Raw genomic sequence first — 26,850 nt, forward strand, 5'->3', positions numbered from 1 at the left:
CGGCTAGCTCCTTCTCCCCCTCCCCGCTCCCTCTGGCCCTGCCGCCGCCCCCGGGAAGGCAGCAGCTTCCCGGCGACCACCTCTCAACCACTCCCTCGGCTCTTTCATCCTCCCCAACCCCAGGGGCGCATTCTCACTCTCCCTGCACTTGCGAGGCCGGTTTGCCCCTCTCCCCTCGCGGCTTCCAGGAAGGCAGCAGCCTCCAGGTGCCCATCGCTCACGCCCCTTCCGGCCTCTCACCCGTTCCTTCAACCTTCCCCGGCTTTGGAGAGCGGCCGCACTCTACCTCCACGTGCAAGCCGGGAGCTCTCCCCCACTCCCCCGCCGCTTCCCGGCCACCCTCACCTCCAGGCCCGGGCTCCGCCCCCCGCGCCCAGGGGCACCTGGCCGGCCCTCCCCCGCTCCGCTCCCCGCCCCGCCCCCGCCCCGCGCGCGCCCCAGCTCCGCGCCCACCCCTCGCGGCTTCCTCCTCCCCGCCCCCTCCCTCTCCGGGAGGCGGTGGGTGGCCCACAGCCAGCGCGGTGGCGTGGCCAATGGGCGCTCGGCTTACTCTGGCCTCTCCCCCGCGCGGCCGCCAATCGCGGCGGGCGGTGGTGGTAATATTGTGGAGTGGAGTTTGGATGCCGCCGCTGCCGCGGGCTGGAACCGCGCGGCGCGGGGGCTGCCAGGGTATTTCGGGAAGGGGGCGTGAGGAGGCGGCGGCTGCGGCGGCGGCTGCGTGTGCAGGCAGCGGAGGGAGAGAGAAAGAAAGGAAGGAAGAGGGCGGGGAGTCCTCAGAGGAGGAGGCGGGACCGGCCTGGATCCTCACCTCTCGGTAGCGGCGGCGGGCGGCTCGGGAGGCGGTGCCGCCCCCTGCCCGCGGACCCCGGAGCGCAGCCGGCCGCCGACCCGCCGGCCCGGGCAGCGGCCGAAGCTACTGGGGTGGGAGCGGTGGGCCGGGCGGCGGCGCAGGCAACCGCCATGGCGTTCCTCAAACTCCGGGACCAGGTAGGTGAGGGGCGGCGGGGCAGGATCGCGCCGAGCGGGGAGGAAGGAAGGGGGGGCCGGCCGGCCGGGCCAGCGGTGTGGGCCGCCAGGGCGCCTTCTCGACGGGGTGGCTGCGAGGGAGGCTGGGTGCCGCCCCGGCGACGGGTGTGGGGCGGCCGGGCCGGGGGCCGTAGGTGACCCTCCTGTCACCGAAGCTCGGGCCGGGTGCTGCCCACGTGCCGCCGGGGGGCTCGCCGCCGCCGCCGCCGCGAGAGGGGCGGGGCCCGCGCTCGCCTTCTGGGCGGCCGCGCTCTGCGCGCTGCCGGGTTTGCGCCCTCTCTCCTGCCAGGTGAGGCTCGGGCCTAACAGGTGGCTTCCCGCCGCCGGGCGGGAGCGTACTGGCGGCCGTGACCTAGGGTCACGACCTTGCTCGCCTGTTTGCTTCACCGCCTGGTAGTTCAAGCCTCACTCTCTCCGGGCTAAAGGCGGTTCATATTGCTTAGGGACTTGTTATTCAACGTGCAAGTTCCCAGACTTGTTTTCTTTTGCCATCTTGTGCACCATCTTGGTTACTTTTCTTGACTTGGGATGAGCTGGTTAAAGAATACCTGGAATGCCGATAGGAGTAGTGACTCTTAGACTGAAAAAATACTTTGTGTTTGGCAAAGAAATCGTAACTGTATCAGAATGATTTGGACACCTGAAAACATGGAATGATGGGTAACAGGCTTTCAGGCGATGCAGAGGTTTCCAAACATGTGTATCTCTCCTTTAAGGAAAAGGGAAAATAACAAGTGAAATTTAACGAGTTGCGATTAGTGCTGAAATTTTATTTTTACCATTTGTTTTTCTGAACAGAAGATACTGAACAGATTTGAAGGGAATGTAACTTGCATGCATTGGGAAACTTCCAAAAGTTTCTACCCCTTTTGCAGAAACCATGGGGAGAACTAGAGATGTATTTTTAATATTGTCTCTAGTAGTTTCATAAGTTCTCATTTCATAAATGCATCTCATTTTATATATAGGCTGTGATAAGTGAATTTTATTTTATAGTTAGGCTGATGACTGAGTTTAATGTGTCATTTGGTATCTAGAAGATTTTAATGGTATTAACGTCATTAGGACATGATACTTTGAAAACTACAGTTCAGTCACGTTTATACATTGTGTTTCAAATTATGAAACTGCATTGTCCAATATGATAGCCACTAGACACATGTAGCAATTAAGTTTAAATTAATTAAGATTAAATAAAATTAAAAACTTGGGTTCTTCAGTTCTGCTAGCAGCATTTCAAGTGTTTATAGTAGACATGTAACAATTGACTGGTATTGGACAACACAGATACAAAATTTCTCATTTATGTAATCACAAACTTCTATGGGACAGCATTGTTAAAAATAACAGGTAACCCACAGTTAAATCAATTCCTGCTAATTTCTGTACAGTTAACTCACTTTATACTCTTGATCGTGTGAAACTCAAGATCGAGGTTCTCCAGTAATCTTTACCAATCTTAATGGCACTTTGTGCTTCCATAATTGTGGTTGATGTAGTGATTGATTTTGGTTTTGTTTCTAGTCTTACACTTTTGAAAAGGTTTGGATCATTGCATGCATTAGGAATTTGGTGAACTTTTAGGAGAGCATCCCATTTTATTCACCATCAGGCTTAAACTGAAACAGGATTGTGTTTTCAGTTGGACATAAAATCGAGTTGCACCTTTGCATTTATGTATTTAGGAATTGCAGTTATGAAGCAATTATGATACTACTAGGTTTTATGTAATATCTGTTAGTACTCAGTGGTAATGGTGATGTGTAAAATGTCACCTGTAAACTTGAGGATAGTTGGGCAAGTTAATGAAGTGTGGCTTAGAGAGGGATGAACATTGAGGGTGACCTCTAACTTTAAGTAATTGGCTCATCTGGTCTCTCTTCTGGAAGACTTTGAGAAATGAGTTTGTTTTTGCCTAGTTTAAAGGGAATATTAGCTTTTAGAAGTCATGTGTTGATATTTTATTAGCTATTAGAAATTATGGTAAAAAATGGATTGCAAATACTATTTTAACATTTTGTGTCTACAGGAATAGCAGTTTAGCTAGATAAATTATTTTATTTGGAGGAAAGGAGATCTGAATAAATACACAGAATCATAAAGCTGAAAAGTACTTGACACAGCATTTAGCTCAATCCTTTATACTTGAGATAAGTAGTAGAATCTACTTTTCTAGGTTATATTCCTCTTTACCTTGGGTTCTGTTTTATTCTGGCTTTGCAAATACAATCTAATACATAGAGGCTATAAGTTTGTAGGAGTTGTTTTACATTTATGCACATAAACATGGGGGGGGGTAGACAGCTTAAACATAAACTTAGTGAGTAAATAAAATTTTTTATATCCAATCAATAATCTGAATAAGACAGTGTCCCTCATTTTGTGCCAACACCTAATGGGATAAGAAGTTACTACTGTAGCCCTGGCCAGATAGTTTGGTTGATTAGAGCATCGGCCAGAAGAGCAGAGGTAACCGGTTCAATCCCCAGTCAGGGCACATACAGGAACAGACTGATGTTCCTGTCTCTCTCTCTCCCACTTCCTATCTCTACAAAATCAATAAAATAAACATTTAAAAAGAAGTTATTACTATACTATTTTCTATTAGTAAATGAATTAATTTTTAATTTAAACGAAAATAATAATGTTTACTGTGTATAGGAGAAACATTTTTCTCTTGGTTTTTTTCTCATTGAAATGTTTACGAATTTGTAACACTTGTAGGGTTTTATTCAACAGGTGTTACTTTTTATCTTTGTAACTAATAAAAAATATAATCAAGCATGATTACATTTAGAACAATTTTAAATTATTTTTCAGACTTATTGAGATATTGGCATGTATGTTTGTAACATGTAAGTTTAAGGTATACACATTAGTGGAGATACACTTAATATATATATATCTATACTCCAGTATTGTTAATTATGGTCACAGTGCTTTACATTAATTAGATCTCCAGAACTTAGCTTATAGCTAGAAATTTGACTAAATTCATGGTTACATTTTATCAGCAGTGATTCATAATATAACCTAATAAGAGAGGTAGGTGGTCTTTGTTTAGATCAAGGATAACAGACTCAAAACTGGGAAGCAAATGGCAATAGACTTGAGTCTTCAGTATCTGGCAGACAGTAAGGAGTGATGGAGATCATGGCAAATAGGAGCAGGTATGTTAGTTGCTGCTCAGCTCTGGGACATTGTTGCTGTACAGGTGTGCCTTGTATATTTAGGACTCCAGATTTTTTTTTTTTTTAAGGAGCCAGAATTCAAGATTCGTATGAAAAATCTATTTAATAATGGGGCAAGTTGGTAGTTTTAATAGACAAAAATTTAAAGCTGTGTTTTTAAAAGGGGGTTAATAGAGGACCAGTTTGTAACCACTAGTGGATAGTTTAGATTAGCTTTAAAAAACAAACTACAACCTAAACACACAGTTCCTATTTAAAAAGTTTTCTTTGAATACAATAGCCCAGATGGTCATAAACTTTTCTAAAATTAAGAAAATTTGCATACCATAAAATTCACGCTGTTGAAGTGTACAATTCAGGAGTTTTTATTATATTCTCAAAGTTGTGCAACCATTACCACAATCTAATTCCAGAACATTTCTATCCAAAACGCCATTTATAGTCACTCCTTATTTTCTCTTCGTCTTGGCCCCTGGAAGCCACTAATATATATATTTTCTGTCTATGGCTATCTCTACTAATATACTCTATGAATTTGCCTATTCTGGATATTTCATACAAATGGAGTCATACACTATGTGGTCTTCAATGTATGAAGACTTATTTCACAGCATAATATTTTTGTGGTTTACCATGTTGTAGCATGAATCAATTGGTCATAAACTTTTATAACATGTTTCTAAAGAACACTTTTATGTTGTGTTACTGCTGCCTATAGTGTGCATATATGTGTAATCTGGAATGTTTGTGTTTTCTGAGTTTGTTTTATAACTGGAGTTAAACTTTGTTTGCGATAGTGCTAGAGGATGATAGCTTTACACTGGATTATTTTTATGTAGGAGCCATCTTTGTGCTCCCTTCTGGGTTAATAGTCAATAAGTAAGGATTCTTGATGTTGAAGAGTTTGTTTGGTTTTAACAGGATTGGCATATGTCAATTAATAGATGCTAGATAGATGAGACTAACTTAACCACTACTTTGAATAGTTAGTAAGTTCTTACTTGATCAAGTGTTCACCAAGGATAGAACATTGTTTTACTTACAGTAGAAAAAAATATTATAATTGGGGATACAGATGTATGAAACACCTGAAAAACACTGATGCCAAGATATTCAAGTATTCTATGTTGAGTGTCCCGTTGCTTTGTGTTGGAGACTGTAGGGGACACAAGAGTACAGTGGTTAACCATCTCTGCCCTTAAGAATCTTATTGGCTGGAAAAGGGGAAAAGACATACATAAATGCAGTGACTGAGATACTTCACATTAAAAAGTTTTAGAGATTGAAGGAAAACATTTGGAGCATGTTATTTGGAACTATAACATAGTTCAAAAATGGGTGTTCTATGTTTCCTGATTTTTTTTTTTTTTTGAGGCTTTGTAAAATATAGTGTAGAATGTACAGGCTCCTTGAGATACAGCTAATATGTTTCAAAATTCACAAAGGATCAGATGATCTGATTGCTGGCAGAGGGAAACACTTCATGGCAAGGGAGGTATTTTAGTTTCACAGGAAGGATTTGTTGAAAGCAAACAGTTGTGTAAGAAAGCAACAAGAGGTGCCCTGGCTGGTTTGCTCAGTGGTATAGCGTTAGCCTGGCAAGTGGATGTCCCAGGGTTTGATTCTGGTCAGGGCACACAGGAGAAGTGCCCATCTGCTTCTCCACCCCTCCCACTCTTCTCTCTTTCTCTCTTCCTCTTTTTTCTCTGTCTTCTCCTGCAGCCATGGCTCAGTTGGAGCGAGTTGGCCGTAGGTGCTGAGGATGGCTCCAGGGCCTCTGCCTCAGGTGCTAAGAAGAGCTTAGTTGCTGAGCAATGGAGCAATGCCCCAGACGGGCAGAGCATCACCCCCTAGTGGGCTTGCTGGACAGATCCAGGTCAGGGCACATGCGGAAGTCTGTCTCTGCCTCCCATCCTCTCACTGAATTAAAAAAAAAAAGTTAACAAGAGGGAACTATGAAGGTAAGCTAAAATACAGTGACTACATTATGAAGAACTTTGAATACAAGGCTAGAAATTTGGGCTTGATTGGTAGGTGATGGGAAGTTATAACTGGGTTTTCTTAACTTAGGATCCTTGAAAGGTGTCAGGAGGAATGTGCATATATGTACTTTCTCAAGAGGATTTTTAACTTTTATTAGATTTTTCAAGGGGCTCATGACACCCAAAAGTTAAGTAACTACTATAGGATTTAGAATAGATTATAAAGGACACACAGGGGCACCCAAGACCAGTTAGGGGGCTACTGCTGTAATTCAGAACATATGTAAAACATTTTAGTACAAACAGTACATTAAGTACTAAGCAGAAGTTTAAATGGGAATGAATACATCTTTAAAAGATCCTCATGGCTGTATTAATGGCCCACTTGTGTGCACAGTTCAGAGTGTCTTATATTCATGTGACTGTTGACAGTTCTTTTTGTTGCATAGTTCCACTAGGGTAAATTAATTAAACATGAAATTCAATTAAACATTGGTTATGGTAGTAAAAACAAATAATCTAGGTAGTTAGATTTGGGTCACATTAGGTATCCCAGAGTTTTATGTTATTTCATTTTTATTTTTCTAGTCTAATGTAAAATTTATATTCAGTGGATGCATTCTACTTGGGCTGGAGTGAGATGCTCCTGAAAAATGTTCTGTGCCTGAAGAAAAGAGTTCAGGGTTAAATCATTTTGTTCTGGATAATGCATCTCATGGATGGTTTACATCAAACCAACAACATTTCTAATTTAAAGTAAAATTAATGAAATCTCCAGTTACTTAAACCAGTAATGTTCTAAGGTGTTACAGTACAGTGTGTACAATGCTTAAAGTTGTCAAGTACTTTAAATTTAATTTCCATTTCTATCCACACCCCCAGTTCTTTTTTTTTTTTTTTTGTATTTTTCTGAAGCTGGAAACGGGGAGAGACAGACAGACAGACTCCCGCATGCGCCCGACCGGGATCCACCCGGCACGCCCACCAGGGGGCGATGCTCTGCCCCTCCAGGGTGTCGCTCTGTCGTGACCAGAGCCACTCTAGCGCCTGGGGCAGAGGCCAAGGAGCCATCCCCAGCGCCCGGGCCATCTTTGCTCCAATGGAGCCTCGCTGCGGTAGGGGAAGAGAGAGACAGAGAGGAAGGAGAGGGGGAGGGGTGGAGAAGCAGATGGGCGCTTCTCCTGTGTTCCCTGACCAGGAATCGAACCCGGGACTTCTACACGCCAGGCCGACGCTCTACCACTGAGCCAACCGGCCAGGCACACCCCCAGTTCTTATACTACTTAAACCGTTAGGTGATACATCCACCTGCTTCATAGGCTACTGATTTTTTAAAAAGTTATCAGCATTCTCTGTTTGTGTACTGATTGGCATACAAAGAATGTCTGGATAGAATTGCTGCCTCCACAACTTGAGTGAAAAGTTCACTTTTGTCTAGTAAATTTAAATTTAAATTCTTACTTAGTGATGGTTTACTTTTTAAATTTATGTATTATACACCTAAAGGTGTATCTGTTCTACCCTTAAGGATATAAGGCCCCAGATAATATGCAGCAAAGGACAATTAAAATATTTAAAATGGTAAATCAGGAAGCAGTTGCCTTTGAAACAAATACTTGTTCCAGAAACCAAATGAGAGTTATTGCCATTAAGTACTACATTTACTTTTTATTTTCTGTTATCTCAGGTACCCAAAACCCCACAGAATTTTATATCTTGTAATAGGAAGTATAAAGTAGTCTGTAGAGGCAGCCTTTTCTCTTGCATCAGTTTTTGGATTAAAAAGTTTGATAGCTTTTTTTTTTTTTAAACAGCTTTACTGAAATATATTTCACACACCTATGTAAATTGTACATTCAGTGATTTTCACTATATTCACAGAGCTGTGTAGGTATCACCACAGTCAATTTTGGAATATGTTATCACTTCAAAAAGAAACTTACCCCTAAACCTGTCACTTCCTTCCTAGCCCAAACTACTACTAATTTGCCTTCTGTCTCTATTTGCCTCATTCACTTAGCATGCTTTGAGGGCTCATTATATTGTAGCAGGTATCAGTATTTTTATTGCTGATATAATATTCCACCTTTTATTTTTTCACTTGGAAGTTGGTGGACGCTTGGGTACACTTTGGGGCTAGGGTGAATAATGCTACTCTGAACATTTGTGTCAAAGTTTTTGTGTGGAAATAAGTTTTCATTTCTACTAGATATATACATAAAAGTGGACTAACTGGGTCATCTGGTAATTCTGTATTTAGCCTTTTAAGGAACTGCTAGTTCATTTTCCATGGTGGCTATACCATTTTGCATTCCTACCAGCATTGTATGAAGATTCCAAGTTCTCCACATTCTCTCTCTTTTTTTAAGTGAGAGGAGGGGAGACAGAGAGACAGACTCCCGCATGTGCCTTGACCAGGATCAACCCAGCAAGCCCACTAGGAGGTGATGTTTTGCCCTTCTGTTCCATTGCTCAGCAACCGAGCCATTTTTTTTTAGCACCTGCGGTGGATGCCACCTAGCCATCCTTAGTGCCTGTGACAACTCACTCCAGCTAATCGAGCCATGGCTGCAGGAGGGGAAGAAAGAGAAAGGGAGGAGAGGAGGAGGGGTGGAGAAGCAGATGGTCACTTCTCCTGTGTGCCCTGACTGGAATGGAACCTGGAACATCCACACGCTGGGCCAACGGGCCAGGGCCTTCACATTGTCAATAACACTTACTGTTATCTGTCTTTTTAAAACATTATAGTCATCCTAGTGTTTATGAAGAGATAATCTCCTTGTGGTTTTGATTTGCATTTTCCTGGTGGCTAGTGATGTGGAGCATCCTTTTTATCAGATCCTTTGTCCATTTTTAAAAATTGGGCTTCTTTTCTTTTTATTATGGAGTTGTAGTAGGAGTTTATATACTTTAGGTACAAGAACCTTATCAGATATATGATTTACAAAAATTTTCTTCCATTCTGTAGATTGTCTTTCTACTTTCTCAGTGGTATTTTTTGAAGTACAAAATGTTTTTTTTTTTTACTGATTGCTTTTTAAGAGAGACATGGAGATGGAGAGAGAGAAGCATTTATTTGTTGTTCCACTTAATTGTGCATTCATCCTTAGCTACCCATATGTTCCTTGACTGAGGATCAAACCTTGTCATTTCCAGACGATGCTATAACCGACTGTGCTAACCCGCTAGGGCCAAGTCACAAAAGCTTTTAATTATCATTGACCCTTAGGGTTTTAACTAGAGGATTTAGGTGGGTAGGGCATTCAAGAAGAGGAGCTGGTTTGAGGTTAGATGAATTCAGTTCTAGCTATATTAAGGTCCTAGTGGGACATTTAAATGGAGAAGTGTTGTTATAGTAAGCAGTAACTTGAGGCTGGGCTCAGGGAAGTGTTTTTAGTTGTAATTGAAGTGAATGAGGTCACTCAAAGAATGAGAACAGCTCATGGCCAAGGGAAGTTTAATGGAGAACATGAAATGAGTGGAGGAAAGGGATACATACCAAAATTAGAGAGAGAGCCATGAGAGACTGTCACAGGCCAAAGAAGGAAGACTTTCCCAAGTTATACCTGTGTTGTCTTAGGCACAAAGGCTCAAGTTTTTTCATCACCTTTTAGTTTTCTTTGTATCCAGCACATTGTTTTAAACTTGTCCATGGAAATGTGTTTTTTTTCCCACAAACTTTTTACTTCCTAGGCTAGTAATCCCTAATTTGGGCATACATCAAAATTAGTTGGCTAGTTTAAATACAGATTTTTGGGGTCCTCTTAGATCTGAATTAGGATCACCTGGGGTAATAAATGCCCCAGAATCTGTATTTCAGAACCCCTGGTCAAGACTGGCTTGCCCTTCAAGCTTGTTTCCTTTTTCGCTCAGATCCCAACTCCCTTAAGTATTTATTTACCAACCCCTTTAGCATTTGGGAATGGCCATATGATTGAGATTTGGCCATAGGAAATTAAGCAGAGAAATCTTGTGTTCCTGTAGCCCTGACTAGTATAAACTTCCCTGAATAGTGCTGTCTTTTCTTCACCTGCTAGTTCAATTTTGTCTGTGTTGGGCAAATGAGTTTGTAAAATGTGTTTTTTGAGTTTGCTCACTTTTAGTGCTGCCCAGTTAAAAATGGCACTGGGCAGCGCCAGGTATGTGTTCTGTGAAATTGCAAATTACTTCCCTGCTTGGGAAGGGCATTGTCTTGCTAATGTGTGCTGGAGGAGAGGTTTTCAAGCCAGAAAAGTTTTTTGTGTTTTTTTTTTAATTTTTATTTTTTTACAGAGACAGAGAGTCAGAGAGAGGTTTAGACAGGGACAGACAGACAGGAACGGAGAGATGAGAAGCATAATCATTAGTTTTTCGTTGTGCATTGCGACACCTTAGTTGTTCATTGATTGCTTTCTCATATGTGCCTTGACCATGGACCCTGAGTCCAAGCTTGTGAGCTTTGCTCAAACCAGATGAGCCCATGCTCAAGCTGGCGACCTCGGGGTCTCGAACCTGGGTCCTCTGCATCCCAGTCCGACGCTCTATCCACTGCGCCACCGCCTGGTCAGGCCAGAAAAGTTTTAAAAAGAAAGGAGAGGAAGGAGGAGAAAGAGAAGCCAAGATGACAGGGAAAGAATGAGAAGGCAAGAGTGCTGAAGGAGAATCTGGGAAACCAGAGGTGAGGGGCTTTGGGACTGACTGATGAGGCCTTTGATTCTAGGAGAAACTGCAGGAGATTCTCCTGGTTGTGGAACCGGATAATCATTATGTGTCAGTAGCTTTGTGAGCTCTGAGTGAAAAGGAAGTGTTTTCCCTGTGTTTTGGAAGTGTTTTCCCTGTGTTTTTGCTCACCAGCCGGTGCAAGACTTGAATAAAGGCATGGCCCATCATTTTTTAGCTCCACTGTTTCTTTACCGTCTGTCTGAATGCAATGGGAACCTGCATGTGAATGGCCATTTTGGTGGCTGCTGGCCCTACAGTCTGCTAGAACAACTTTGGAAATGGAGGGTCCAAGAGAGCTGAACTTCTGTCAGCCTGGGTCATCTCTAGCCTCCTCATGTCCCCAGATGATCATTATCATGGGTGTTTTGATTTCATGTAAGCATGAAATAAAAATAAACTATTAAGTTATGCCACAGTTTTGGGGTTGATCTATTATTGATATAACATCCACTGTTCCTTTATCAGTATGACTCCTTAGATTATTATGCAAATTCTGTTTTGGGAACCATTGCCCTTGGTTTGTAGGTTAGTCTTTAGCTGTTGACTTCCAGACCTCATATGTAAATATTGTGCTTTCTTTGTAATAATTTAGATGGAAATGGTTATAGTTAACATCCTGTTTATCTTACTAAGTATCAAATATTTGTGTGCTTACTACCTGCTAGTTTTTGATGCTGGGATACATCTTCATACAAAACAAGGTCTCGGATTCCTAGTTGATATAAGAAGAAATTAGATAAGGGCAGTTGTCTTACCTGTGCTTTGAGACCACCAAGGGAGAAATGGCTAACTTAACCCAATGATAGAGTTGGGGCCCTTATTTTAATGGGATTTCATTTATGTTCCTTCTGTAAAATTGTTTTCTCTCATCCTTAGTGGGCAAAAGCCAAACATAGTTTGTATAAAACCCTTTAAGAAGAGCAAAAAATGACATTATTGGTAGATTTGTGTTACATGAGAGTATTTTACTTAGCTGTATGTTTTTTCTTAATCTCTACTACCAGAAAGAAATCAAATATACTGCTCACAAAAATTGGGATATTTCAAAATGATTATGAAACAATAAAATATCCCCTAATTTTTGTGAGCAGTATACTTTATGTAGGAGAACTGCAGCTCATAGTCATGATGCAGATTATATTATTAAACATTTCCTGCAGTTAAAAAAAAACAACAGAAAAACTTTAGTTAAGGAATATCTTTTAAGGAACTTTTGGATTAGAAATGGTGAAAGTGCCTGATCTGTAGTGGCGCAGTGGATAAAGCATCGACCTGGAACCACTGAGGTGGCTAGTTTGAAATCCTGGGCTTGCCTGGTCAAGGTACATATGGGAGTTGATGCTTCCTGCTCCTCACTCCTTCTATCTCTTTTTCTCTCTCTCTCACTCTCCCTCTCTCTCACTCTCTCTTGCTCTCTCCTCTCTCGCGCACTCTCTAAAAATTAATAAATAAAATCTAAAAAAAAAGTAAAAAAATAACTTAAAAGAAATGGTGGAAGTAATTGGACTGGAGCAAGGAAGTGTTGGTCAACATCTGGTAATTGTTTAACATTATATATCTATTAGTGTAAATTAATTAGGTTAAAATCAGATAATTCAAACTGGACTTTAAAAAAGGTAGTATGTTTGTGGGTATATGTAGCTGGGCAGAGAGAAGGCTTGATATTGGATAGTTCTCTGAATGGTAAGAGGTTTCCCCCACTTTTCGAAAGCTTACAGGCTAGGCAGTGTATGGTTACAGAGTGTCAGACCAGGTCATGCCAAGAGGGAAAAGAGTGTCCGTCACAGTGGTCAGCAAACTGCAGCTCGTGAGCCACATGTGGCTCTTTGACCCCTTGAGTGTGGCGCTTTGGGCAGCTTAGGAGTACCCTAATTAAGTTAATAACAATGTACCTACCTATATAGTTTAAGTTTAAAAAATTTGGCTCTCAAAAGAAATTTCAGTCGTTGTACTGTTGACATTTGGCTCTGCTGAATAATGAGTTTGCCGACCACGGCGTGAGAGAACTAAAAACAGCTAGGCAAGTGACAACCACATTCTGGAGAAATGGAGTTAGTTGATCTTGAAGATTAACAACACCTGGCTTTTAAGGGATATAAAAGCAAATGACAACATCAAGGGTGAGCCCTGGAGTTGAAATCTAGTGAGCAGTTCAGAATAGTAAGTGTAGGATTAGTCAGTCCAATAAGTAGCCCAATCCAAGGTATAGGCAGGTCATTAGAAGCTAGCGTGTTTGTGAGAGCTTGAATGATTAAATAGAGAAGATGTCTGGAATCAGGAGACTTCAATAGATATGTCCAAGGGGCTGTAGCCTTTCAGACATTCTCTTTTGATACTGTACAGGGACAATGAGAGTGAACCTGGTTGGAGTATTTCCCAAATAGAAACTAGTTAAGAGGTGTAAATGAAATATGATATACCTGTACTGTAGAAATGTTCTGGAAGAGCCTGACCAGGCGGTGTCGCAGTGGATAGAGCAGGGGTCCCCAAACTTTTTACACAGGGGGCCAGTTCACTGTCCCTCAGACCGTTGGAGGACCGGACTATAAAAAAAACTATGAACAAATCCCTATGCACACTGCACATATCTTATTTTAAAGTAAAAAAACAAAATGAGAACAAATACAATATTTAAAATAAAGAACAAGTAAATTTAAATCAACAAACTGACCAGTATTTCAGTGGGAACTATGCTCCTCTCACTGACCACCAATGAAAGAGGTGCCCCTTCCGGAAGTGCAGTGGGGGCCGGATAAATGGCCTCAGGGGGCCGCATGCGGCCCGCGGGCCGTAGTTTGGGGACCCCTGGGATAGAGCATTGGACTGGGACGCAGAGGACCCAGGTTTGAACCCCCGAGGTCACCGGCTTGAACGTGGTATCATAGACATAACCCCATGGTTGCTGGCTTGAGCCCAAGGTCAGTGGCTTGAGCAAGGGGTCGGTCACTCACTCTGCTCTAGACCCTTGGGTCAAGGCACAGATGAGAAAGCAATCAATGAACAACTAAGGAGCTGCAATGAAGAATTGATGCTTCTCATCTCTCTCCCTTCCTGTCTGTTTGTTCCTCTCTCTGACTCTCTCTGTCAAAAAAAAAAAAAAAATGGTTCTGGAAGATTGTGTGTATGTTGGTATTGTGTAAATAATGGTTAATCAACTTATTTAACAATGAGTGATCTTGTTTTAAAGAACCTTATTTTAAGTTATTTTAAATACAATCCTTTAATAAAAGAAATTATCCTTCAGTTTATCTTTTATCATAAATCTGACCTTTATAGCACCTTCACTTAATTTTAGCTGTACCATCTTCTTATTACATATCGTCAGAAATACATGGATTAGCCCTGGCTGGATAGCTTGGTTAGTTAGAGCATCACCTTGAAGCACAGAGATTGCTGGTTCAGTCCCCGGTCAGGGCACATACAGGAACAGATTGATGTTCTCGTCTCTGTCTCTCCCCCCCCTTCTCTCTCACTAAAAATCAATAAATAAAGATTTTTTAAAAGTACATGGATTGTTTTACACCTAGTTTCTTCAGCATTTTGGTGTCACAGTTTTGAACTTGGAATTTTTTTCTCTAACCACAACTTCTTTCATTGTTAGTTTCACCCACTTCACACACAGTGAAACTGAGCTTGGCTGTATTGGAATCTGTTTCACTTAGTATGCTTGGTTCAATTTGGCTACACACTGACCTTCTGATTTGAGCAGTATTGATTAGGATAGTATTTTCTTAAGCATGAAACAGCTTTTATTACTGGTGTTTTCTTGAGATTCTTGAGTAGAAAGGTGTGGGTGACCTTTCTATTGGGTTGGGGAATAAGTTCGTAGCGTTTTTACCGGACTTTTATTTAAACCAAAAACAATAATTATATCAATAAGTTAATCAATTATATATTCGCCGTTGCTGTTTACAACCTCTTCCCACCTCTCGACCAATTTGTTGATGCCGTTCAGCCAAAAATCGCCTGGTCTGGTGTCAAAGAAGTTGTTGAGCCAGTTTTTAAGGACCTCTTTGTTATTGAAGGTAACGCCCTTCATATGGTTTGACAGGGAGCGGAAAAGATGGTAATAGGTCAGTGCAAGGTCCGGAGAATACGGCGAATGCTGAAGGACCTCCCATTCGAGCTCTTGGAGTGCGGCTTTGACGACTTGTGCAACATGGGGCCTGGCGTCGTGAAGGAGTATGGTTTGACCATGTCGATCAGGTCTTTTCAGTCGAATAGCCTCATTCACGCGGTGTAGCTGGGCAATGTAGAGCTCCTTGTTGACCGTAGCATTCTTTTTGAGCATTTCCCAGTTCTTCATCGAATTCAGAAGGCCTTCCGCTGCGGCACGTGTCATCGACGTCAAAGTCGCCATTTTTGAACTTTGCAAACCATTTCCGTGCTGTAGACTCGCCTATGACACCTTCTCCATACACGTCGCAAATGTCCCGGGCTGCTTCGGCAGCTTTTTGACCTCGATGAAAAGCAAAGAAGAGCAGGTGTCGAAAATGTTGATTTTTGCCTCCTTGGTATTCCATTTCTAAGCCTCAAAACTAATAAAAAACTAAATAACTCAAAATACAATTAACATAGTTATGTAGAGCAGAAAGAGTTTTATCGAATGAATACTTACCCTTTGCCAAACAGCAAACAAATCGTTGTAAAGTAAAATATAAAAACGCTACGAACTTATTCCCCAACCCAATACTTCTTTTACCAGATGTTGACCGACACTTCCTTGCTTCCAGTCCAGACTCAAGAGCATAACCTGGTATCCTGCTTCATTCTCACTTTCTCTGTCCTTTTTGGTGGGCGTCTCCTAGCTCACTCCATTGCAGTCTTTCTTTTTTTTTGACAGAGAGAGAGACAGAGAGAGGGACAGACAGACAGGAAGGGAGAGAGATGAGAAGCATCAGTTCTTCATTGTGATTCCTTAGTTGTTCATTGATTGCTTTCTCTTATGTGCTTTGACCGGGTGGCTCCAGCAGAGCCAGTGACCCCTTGCTCAAGCCAGTGACCTTGGGCTTAAGCTAGCAACCTTGGGCTCCAGCTAGCGACCATTGGGTCATGTCTATGATCCTGTGCTCAATCTGGTGAGCCCATGCTCAAGCCAGCGACCTCGGAGTTTCAAACCTTGGTTCTCCGTGTCCCAGACCGACGCTCTATCCTCTGCGCCACCACCTGGTCAGGCCATTGAAGTCTTTATATTTACCATTCTGTAAGTTCATTCTTCATTTTTTCCTAACACTCACCCCGTTCCCTTCAACTCTCACCTGCCCATCTTTCAGCTTTTATGTCTGCTTTTGCACCTCAGCCTCCTTTCTTTTAGACTCTTGTCCAACCTCTTGAGCTTCAACTGCTAACTTATAAAAACTGTCAGAATTTTCACTTTATCACAGTCTCCTCTTGCACCTTGCTGTTCTTTTTATTCCCACCACCTTCTCAGGCTGTACTCTTGTCTCAGCGAGCCCTGTTTTTCAGTGGGAGCTTTACCTGCAGTTATTCCTGTTAGTGCTGTTTTTTGTCTGTCTTATGTCCTTATTTCTACCTTTTCTACTCCTATTTGTTGACCTTAAACAAATAGCCGGATATTTCTCAAGAAAGATGGGTTTATTCAACAACAACAAAGAATTGTAGTTGAGGACATGCATTTTAATAGTGAACCATGGCAAGTCCAGAGAACAAAAGGGAGGAACTGTTCTCCCATAGAGGAAAGGAGGGGTTTAGAGGGACCATTGTAAACAAAGAGTACGTTGGCAGAAACTGGTAGTTCGAAGTGTAGTGGCTTTTCATTGGCTGAGTTGTAAGTTGTTCGTTGGCTGAGTGTCTAAGGACAAGATCCTCCTCCCTGCTGGAGTAGTATAGTAGAAAAACATCTTCCTGTTGGAGATAAAAAGTATGTCTCTTCCTATTTGGGGTAGTTGACGGTGAGTGATAGGTCCTTGTTTTGGGTGTTGTTGTTGTTTTTGTCACAGACAGAGAGGGACAGATAGCGACAGACAGGCAGGAAAAGAGAGCGATGAGAAGCATCAATTTGTTTTGGCACCTTAGTTGTTCATTGATTGCTTTCTCATATGTGCCTTGATGGGGTGGGGGCTACAGCAGAGCAAGTGACCCCTTGCTCAAGCCAGCGACCTCGGGCTTCAGGCCAGTGACCCCGCATTCAAGCTGGTAAGCCTGCACTCACGCCAGGAAATCCAGGGTTTCGAACCTGAACCCTCTGTGTCCCAGTCCAATGCTCTATCCACCGTGCTACTGCCTGATCAGGCTGATAGTGCCTTAGAGCTTCTCCTACCAGCCCTCCCAACTACAATTTAATGAGGTTTCTGTTCATCAGTCTTCACACATCCTAAACCCCAATACTACCCTTTCAAGTTATAGCTCCATTCTTACCTATAGCTTTATTAGGCAAGAGAAACAAATGACTTAAAGAAAACAGTAAGTAAATTATAGTGGATGTCATACATGGATACAGCAAATAGTTATGATAGTGTTAATTGAATGTCTGAGGAGGTAGAGCACGTGCTTTTAACTCTGCCTCATTATTTTATCACCTCCGTGACCTGGGGCAAGTTATTTCACTCAGGTTTGAGTTTCCTCACCTGTAAAAGGGGGGTAATAGTGTCTGTGTCAGAGAGTTGTTGAATTAAATGATGTAGTGCCTCTGGCACATAGTTGGCACTTGATAAACGGTAGCTAATGTTGTATTGGAAAGGACTTTGTGCTGAGAGATCTGGGCAGCTTTGTTGCTTTCTTACTATGTGACATTGGCCAAAGAAACTAAAATCTGAGCCTAAGTTCTTTAAAAACATCTTTTTGAGTATAAATCACATACCACAAAATGTACCTGTCTAGAATGTGTGATTCAGTGTTGTTGTTAGTGAGTTTTTCATAGGGTTGCACAACTATCATCACAATATAGTTTTTATCACTTTGAAAAGAAGCCCCCTTCTCATTAGCCGTCACTGGCATTCCTCTTTCCACCCCCAGCCCACCCTTTTCCTTAGCTTTAGGCACCTGTGTACTAATCTACTTCCTGTCTAAGCATTTGCCTGTTCTGAACACTTTATATAAATGGAATCATGTGATGTGTGGTCTTTTATGACTGGCTTCTTTAGTTACAAGGTTTCGAAGTTTGTTCAGACTTTATATCAGAACTTAATTTTTTTTATATTGACAGAAACTGTACATACCGCATTGGTTGATCATTCATCTCATGATGGATATTGGGTTTCCACTTTCTATTTTTAATCTGTAAATGGTCAGGGCAGTGTCTTCATTGGATTGTAAGACTGAATAAAGTGTCTAATATACAGTGGTGGCTCAGTAAATGATTTTTTGCCCAAACAGTTTAAACTATATACCCTGACTTTCTGAATCAACCTGTGGATTACTTCTACCATGTGTATTTTCTGTTTCAGCTCTGGGACCACTGAAAATTGGTGAAGAAAGTAATGAAAACAAACTGAATGCACCCCTGTTTTTTGATGTCTAACTTCAGTTGCATCCTCATGGCTACTTAACAGTCCTTATCATAACTTTTGTATATCCATTAATCTTTTTTTTTATTTTTTTTTATTTTTTTTTATTTTTCTGAAGCTGGAAACGGGGAGAGAGTCAGACAGACTCCCGCATGCGCCCGACCGGGATCCACGCCCACCAGGGGGCAACGCTCTGCCCACCAGGGGGTGATGCTCGGCCCCTCCGGGGCATTGCTCTGTTGCGACCAGAGCCACTCTAGCGCCTGGGGCAGAGGCCAAGGAGCCATCCCCAGCGCCCAGGCCATCTTTGCTCCAATGGAGCCTCGGCTGCGGGACGGAGAGGAAGGAGAGGGGGAGGGGTGGAGAAGCAGATGGGCACTTCTCCTGTGTGCCCTGGCCGGGAATCGAACCTGGGACCTCTGCACGCCAGGCCGACACTCTACCACTGAGCCAACCGGCCAGGGCCCCTTCCTCCATTTTAACATGTAGTAGTTGTATCTCCTGATTTACTAAGAAAAGACAAGCCTCCCCACCCATGTAAGCTTTCTTACTGATCCTGTTATTGCAAATCATTTCTTTCTACGCTTTGCTTTCTGCCTCTCTTTTTCTTATTTTGCCTCAGAGGAATGATTATGCATTTTTCTTTCTCAGACTGTTCTACTATACTCCAAAACATATCCTCGTCTGAAATTTAGGTGTGTTATTTTTATTTTTTCATTTTTTTGCACTTTTCTCTCCCCACTACCACACATTGTTATATATTGGTGTCTGGATGGACACTACCTATTAATCAAGATTCTAATACTCAGATTGGGCAAAACAGGTAAGCAACACCCATTACAGACAACTTAGCAAGGCTTATTTCTGCTTGGGTATGCCATATGTTCCAATATAACTTTTAAAATGTGCTTCATCATACAGCAATAAATCAAACCAAATGGCTTGGCTGGTAGAGGATCGCTCGTAGTGCAGAGATTGCCAGTTTGATCCCCAGGGCACATATACAAACAGATCAGTGTTCCTATCTCTCTCTTCCTTCCTCTTGCAGTAAATCAATAAATAAGAATTAAAAAAAAATAGTTTGAGTTGAATTTCTCTGATGAGAATACTGAAAACATTTTCCTTTTTATTGTTATATGTTAAGGCTAAGTATATGTAATAGTCAAAAAGAAAATGATTTTTTTTTCATGTATCCTTTTATAATTAACCCTTGAGACAAATCTGACTTATCCTCCAGGTTACCTTCTCTCTGAACCACACTGATTCAGAAATGTGCTGAGTTTGTATTTGGTTCTATATTCCTGTGTGCCTAACTACTCTGTCAGAAAATCTTGCTTTTACCCAATTTAGGTCTCTCCAGCTATAATTCAGTAATTTTCCTGGTGTTGTCTATTGTCTACACAGAACTTGTATAGTTGATTAACCTTTCAAGTTCAATTTAGGGAACTAATTGGTTAGATCAGTGGCTTCTTTTCTTTTTTAAACAATTTATTGAGGTATACTGTACATACCTTAAAACTCATCTATTTAAGATGACAGTTGAATTATTTAATAAGTTTGAAGAGCTGTGCACCTGTCACTACAATTTGGTTTTAGAACATTTCCATCACCCAAAAGATACCTATTTTGGAAAACCTCAGTTTTCCTCCTGTGTGTTTCTTTTTATTCTCAGCACTACTACCACACTTGACACTCTCTACCTGGAGTTAACATCGGCTCACACATATTAAGAGTCATACAAGACTGCCCACCTCTTTCAGAAGCCACTCACAAGTCCAGGTTACCACCTGTGCTTAAGACTGGCTCTAAATCAGAGGCTACTGATTAAATTGCTAGAGGTGGCTCACAGAACTCAGAGAAACATTTTACTTACAAGATTACTGGTTTATTATAAGAGGATAACATTCAGGAACAGCCAGGTGGAAGGGGGTGATAGATGGGAGGGGCCTGATAGATGGGAGGGGGCCCATGGACCTTCCATCCTCTCAGGGCATGCCACTCTTCCCAGATGTCCACGTGCGCACCTGGAAGCTCTCGGAACCCTATACTTTTAGGTTTTTGTGGAGGCTTCATTATATAGGCATGATTGATTAAATCATTGGCCTTTGGTACTTGAACTGAACTCCAATCCCTCTCCCCTTCCTGGAGGTAGGGGTGGGATGGGACTGGAAGTTCCAACCCTCTGATTTCTAATCTGGTGGTTGGTTCTCCTGGCCTTAGTTTTTTTTCCCAAAAGTAACCTCATTACCGTAACAAGACATTTTTATTGCCCTCGTCACAGGAAACTCCAAGAGTTCTAGGAGCTCTGCAACAGGAAGAAGGATGAAGACCAAACATACTGCTCACAAAAATTAGGGGATATTTCAGAATGAATATGAAGCAATAAAAAAAGCATTTGATTTTTTTTATTAAGCAAGAACAGAAAAGCAAACGACAAGTCAAAGAAAGTTGAATTATGCAAATGAGATGCAAAACCAACTTTTATTTCATTGGTGAAAATGTACTATACAAAAGGCTGAAAATACTGAAGTATCTGCATGATCCCTGATTCCCTAATTTTTGTGAGCAGTGTTATATATTTATAGTTAAAAGTCACAGTATTTTATAATACCTCATACCCATTTTGCTTTCACTCCTGGACCCACCTTCTGCCCCAGGCAACTACTGATTAGTGGTTTGTCTATAGATTTAACTTTAGTGGATATTTTGTATAAGTGGAATCATATAATACATAGTCTTTTTTGTCTGGCATCTGAGCTTACATGTTTTTCAGGTTTATTCATGTTGTAGCATATATTGACTCTTTATTCTACCATATTTTGTTTATCCATTCACCAGTTGATGAAAATTGTTTCCCTTTTTTGGCCATTATGAATAATGATACTATGAATATTTATATATAAATGTTTCTGTAAACATGTGTTTTAATCTCTTTTGGAGAGATTTCATAGGAATGGAATTGCTGGGTTGTATGGAAAGCTTATGTTTAATGTTTCAAGAACAGCCAAACTGTGTGAATTTCTATTATATGGCTTCCTAATATTTTGTTGAGGATTTTTATATCTCCGTTCTTGTGATGTCTTTGTCTGGCTTTGGTATGGGGTAATATTGACCTCAGAATAAATTGGAAACTGTTCTCTTTTTTAGAAGAGTTTGTGAAATATTAGTGTTATTTATCTGAATGTGTCATAGAATTCACCATGAAGCTGTTTTTCTTTATGGTTTACTTCTAAATTACTAATTTAGTTTCTTCACTTGTTATAGGCCTATTCAGATTTCTGTTTCCTCTTGAGTTAGTTTCTGTAACTTGTGTTTTTTGTTTTTTTAAATTATTTTTAAATATTTAATATCAAATGTTTTTAAATTATAGTTTACATTTAATATTATTTTGCATTAGTTCCAGGTGAACAGCATAGTGGTTAGACAATCATATACTGTAACTTGTGTCTTTTAGGGAATTTGTTCATTTTACCTAAATTGTCTAATCTGTTGGTTTCAAGTTGTTCATAGTATTCCTTTATAATCTTGAGTGAGGATTGAGAAAGGATGTCAGGATATGGGGCTGGGGTGAAGTATTAGGGACCGATTCCTAGAGTATCATGGGCTCTCTGTATGAAATTTGAACCTCATAGGTGTGGAGAGAAACAGTTGGAAAATTTTATGCACAATTCTGTCATCAGATTTGAGTCTTGAGGAAAGGACTTTCAAAGATTGGATTCTGTATGCTATTGTAGAGACCAGACTCAAAGAGGAAGGTGAATCTGCCTTTTTCTCTGAAATTCCTTCTTTGCTCTTTTAGGCAATTAAAAGCTGTTTATATCCAAGTAGCTGCTCTCTTGAAGGCATAAAATATTTATAGTTATACATAGTATGTAGAACGGGAAATGTGGAGCTGTCTGTGAAGTTTGTGAAACAGTTTGAGAACCACTATCATAGGATGAACAGATTACTTTTTATATATGTGGAATCAGGTGTGTATTGAAACTTAGATCAACATCTTTTGGCAGCTGACTTTTTAAAAAAAATTTTAATTCTTAAAGCCTGAATGCACAGTAAACGGTACCTTTCAATAGTTTTGATATGACAGAGAAGGGTTAGATCATTTTATTTGGTACTCACAACTTTTTTTTAACCATAGAAAGAATATATGTAAGAGATTTTGTTTTGCTTCTTAGGAAAATTGAAAAGCAAGAAATTTATTTATTCCAGGTTTTTGCTACCAGTTTTTCACAGAGGTATAAAATGAAAGGAAAAAAGTGCTCTCCCTCAGTCTTGCTAGATTCTGTTGTTAAATAATCCTTGTGATTGTCAGCTTGTCGCTGGGTATTTTTTCCTTTGAGTAACTCCTGCAGGAGATGACCTTTTTTCTGTGCTTCTGTCAATTATTGCCTACAGTTGCCTTTAGGCATGCAAGAGCTCTTTTTTTTCATTATTCATCAAAACAGTCATTAAATGCTACCATTTTTATGAGTTTAACATAGTGTTTTCATTGAACTGATGGAAGTTAGAATTGAAAGTGTGGGGGAACTTACGTATTTAGTCTTGATCTTAAAATATTCCAGAGAGTAAAGCTCCATGTTTTTGCCCAGCACTAAACTGGTAACAAGGAATTTAGGCATATAATTATGTCACATGCTTTCTAAATACTAGAATGCAAAACAACATTTTTACCTACCACAATCAATACTTTGATAGTATCTTGGTGAACCCGCAGTTTCCAAATGACTGATTATAATGTTATAAAATCACACATTAAAAGTGCTTGAATTTCAACATGAAAACGTATGAAAAGATCATTGATTTTGTTTCACATTCCACATTGCAGCCAACCTTTAAGAGATACCACTTGTCAAGTTTTGATATAGTGTCAAAAAAGAATATCTGATTATCTGAAAAGGCTTTTATAATATACTGTTTTCTGTAGTTATGAGTTAGATTTTCCTCATATTTGAAGTAGGAAAACTTATTTAGCAGATTGAATGCAGAAGTGGCTATGTTACTCTAGCTATCTTCTATTTAGTCAGCTATTAAAGAGACTTGTAAAATGTAAAACAGTGTCACTCTTCTCACAAATTAAAAAAATTATTTTTCATAAAGTTATATTTAAAAATGTTTAAAATATTTAAATAATTTCTCAGTTTTAATTTTGAATATAGTAGACATCAAATTAAAAGTAAATTAAGTAGCCTGAACAGGTGGTGGCACAGTGGATAGAGCGTGGACTGGGACACAGTGAACCCAGGTTCGAAACCCCGAGGTTGCCGGCTTAAGCGCGGGCTCACCAGCTTGAGCACGGGGTTGCTGGCTTGAGCACGGGGTTGCTGGCTTGAGCGTAGGATCATAGACATGACCCCGTGGTTGCTGGCTTGGGCCCAAGGTCTCTGGCTTGAACAACAGGTCACTCGCTCTGCTAGAGCCCCCCCCCCCATCAAGGCACATATGAGAAAGCAATCAATAAACAACTAAGGTACTGCAACAAAAAATTGGTGCTTCTCATCTCTCTCCCTTCCTGTCTGTCCCTGTCTCTCTCTGTCACACACACACAAGTAAATTAAGAAAATTAACAATATTTAAATAACTTCTCAGTTTTAATTTTGAATACAGTAGCTCCATAAACCAACACTTTAGGATCCTCATTTATTTAAAACGGTGAAGGGGTTTTGAGACCATAATTTTTTTTGTTTTGTTTTGTTTTTTGTATTTTTCTGAAGCTGGAAACAGGGAGGCAGTCAGACAGACTCTGGCATGCGCCCGACCGGGATCCACCCGGCACGCCCATCAGGGGGCGATGCTCTGTTGCGGCCAGAGCCAGTCTAGCGCCTGAGGCAGAGGCCATGGAGCCATCCCCAGTGCCCTGGCCATCTTTGCTCCAGTGGAGCCTCGGCTGCGGGAGGGGAAGAGAGAGACAGAGAGGAAGGTGAGGGGGAGGGGTGGAGAAGCAGATGGGTGCTTCTCCTGTGTGCCCTGGCCGGGAATCGAACCCGGGACTTCCGCACGCCAGGCTGACGCTCTACCACTGAGCCAACCGGCCAGGGCTTTTTAAAATATTTTTAAACTAAGTTTGTGTCTCTTGTTGAGTTAGGTTACCTAGAAGATTAAATTCCTTGCATTTTGATGAAAAGTGCTGGCTTTTAATTTCAACCTGAGTTATTTTTTAATTTAGTGAGACGAGGGGAGGCAGAGACAGACTCTTGCATGCCACCCTACCCATCAAGCCCACTAGGGGCAATACTCTGCCCATCTGGGGCCCTTGCTCCATTGCAACTGGAGCTATCCTCAGCACCCAAGGCCAGCTTGGTCTAATTGATCCATGGCTGCAGGAGGGGAGGAGAAGAGAGAGAGAAGTCAGAGGGAGAGGGGTGGAGAAGCAGATGGGCGCTTCTCCTGTGTGCCCTGATTAGGAATTAGGAACCTGGGACATCCACACGCCTGGTGGATGCTCTACCACTGCAGAGCCTCAACCTGCATATATTTTTAATGTATAAAGGATATAGCAGAATTTATGATGATTAAGTTTTGACTCCATGTGGCTAAAAGAGCATGATGGGAGAATTATATCTAGAAGAATGACAAATTTCAGGAAAGGGTAAAAAGAACATTTTCTGGAGGTTATAATAGGCAAATGGTAATGGAAAAAGCATTACCTTATGAAAAAGTTTATCTTATGACACAGTCTTAGAGAAGTAAAATGGGGTTTAGCAAATACCATAAATGTAAGGGATTGTATACCCATAAAAGGGGGATACCTGTATTTTAGGAATGTGTTAATTATTGACACATATTATAGCTTTACCTAACCATAAAGAAATCATAGGCTTTTTGTTTGTATAAACAATGAAAATAAAGCTGTGGGTTTGAATTGTTGATTGGTTACGATGGAAGTAACTTCAGGCAAAATCTAGGACATTACTGAAATTAGAGGAAAAGAGACTTTACAGAGATATTTTCTTATGTAAAATTAATCAGGATTACCTTGATTTAGAGTCCTGGTCTTGGCTAAACCTTTGTGAAGGGCACAGTTGGCTTGTGTTGAGAGCTCTGAGGGATAACTGTGAAGTCAATGAACAGTGCTGTGCAGTGTGCAGAGCTGTGGAAGATGCAGAGAAACCAGTGAGGAAAATTTGTCAGGGGTCAAGTTAAAAACTTAATGGTCGCATTAATATTTTCCTTAAGCTGATTTTGTAAATATAATTTTTTGTGTGTACTACTTTAATCCATGGGAACCTTATAACCCATAGTCACTTTATAGTGGGGCTTAAGAACTAGACTATGAGGAAAAGACCGTAATTTCTTTTTTTTCTTCAGCTAGTACAAATAATTCTTAGCATTGATATTTGTATATTTAGATGTTATTCACTAGTTAAATGTGAGGAGGGTCTATGTTTGAACATTTGGCTTTAAAAAAACTTTTCTAATCACCAATGTACTTTTTTGGAAACATTTAAGTAGATATGTTATTTTTATGCTTTGTATTCATTTATTTTCTTCTTACACTCTGCTTTCCTTATTTTAGATAAAATAATTTATACTTATATTTCTATTCTATCTGAACAGGTGACATGAGATATTTAGGGGCATAGGTCTTCATAAAGGCTTTTTTTGTCTGTGTATCAGAATCTATCAGAATACTTCAGTTGTTTAAAAAAGTTTTTTGGGTTTTTTGTTTTTTGTATTTTTCTGAAGTTAGATGTGGGGGGGGGGGCAGTCGGACAGATTCTGGCATGTGCCCAACCAGGATTCACCCGGCATGCCGACCAGGGGGTGATGCTCTGTTGCATCCAGAGCCATTCTAGTGCCTGAGGCAGAGGCCATGGAGCCGCCCTAGTGCCCAGGCCAACTCTGCTCCAATGGAGCCTGGCTGTGGGAGGGGGAGCGAGAGAGAGAAAGAGAGAAAGAGAGAGAGAGAGAGAGAGAGAGAGAGAGAGAGGAGGGGGTGGGGGGAGAAGCAGATGGGCGCTTCTTTTGTGTGTCATGATCTGGAATCAAATCTGGGACTTCTGCATGCCAGGCCGACGCTCTACCACTGAGCTAACCGGTCAGGGCAAAAAAGTTTTTATTTGGGGTCTGGCGTGTTGGCTCAGTTGATTAGAGCATTTTTACGATATGTGAAATTGCGGGTTTGATTTTTGGTTAGGGCACATACAGGAATCAACCAATGAATGCATAAATACATAGGTGGAACAACGAATCAATAGTTCACTTTCTCTCCCCCTTCCTTTAAGATCAATAAATAAAAATTTTTTTAATTAAAAAAATTTACCCTGGCTATACAGTTCAGTTGGTTAGAGCATTGTCCCAAAGCACAGAGGTTGCCTTTTTGATCCCTGGTCAGGGCACGTATAGGAACAAATGTTTCTGTCTCTCTCCTGCTCTCCCTTCCTCTCTCTAAAATCAATAAAATAAACATTAAAATTTTTTAAAATTCTCATTAAAAATTAAACAAAAATATATATTCTGAATTCTAAATAATTCATTTATATAAAA

General features: G+C 41.0%; 1 protein-coding gene across 5 annotated transcripts in view; it reads left to right on the plus strand.

The window, feature by feature from the left end:
• Positions 1-600: 600 nt before the first annotated feature.
• ANKRD28 (ankyrin repeat domain 28) overlaps positions 601-26,850 on the plus strand; it is a 176,459-nt gene continuing 150,209 nt past the window's right edge. For all 5 annotated transcript variants that reach the window (XM_066351829.1, XM_066351828.1, XM_066351831.1 and 2 more), the window contains exon 1: positions 601-987. Coding sequence is in view for 2 of the 5 variants with exons in the window: in XM_066351828.1 (XP_066207925.1) it covers positions 961-987 (27 nt within the window). In the remaining 3 variants the exon portion in view is untranslated. The remainder of the gene's footprint in view (positions 988-26,850) is intronic.

The sequence above is a fragment of the Saccopteryx leptura genome, chromosome 10, assembly GCF_036850995.1.
Source record: "Saccopteryx leptura isolate mSacLep1 chromosome 10, mSacLep1_pri_phased_curated, whole genome shotgun sequence".
Classification (NCBI taxonomy): domain Eukaryota; kingdom Metazoa; phylum Chordata; class Mammalia; order Chiroptera; family Emballonuridae; genus Saccopteryx; species Saccopteryx leptura.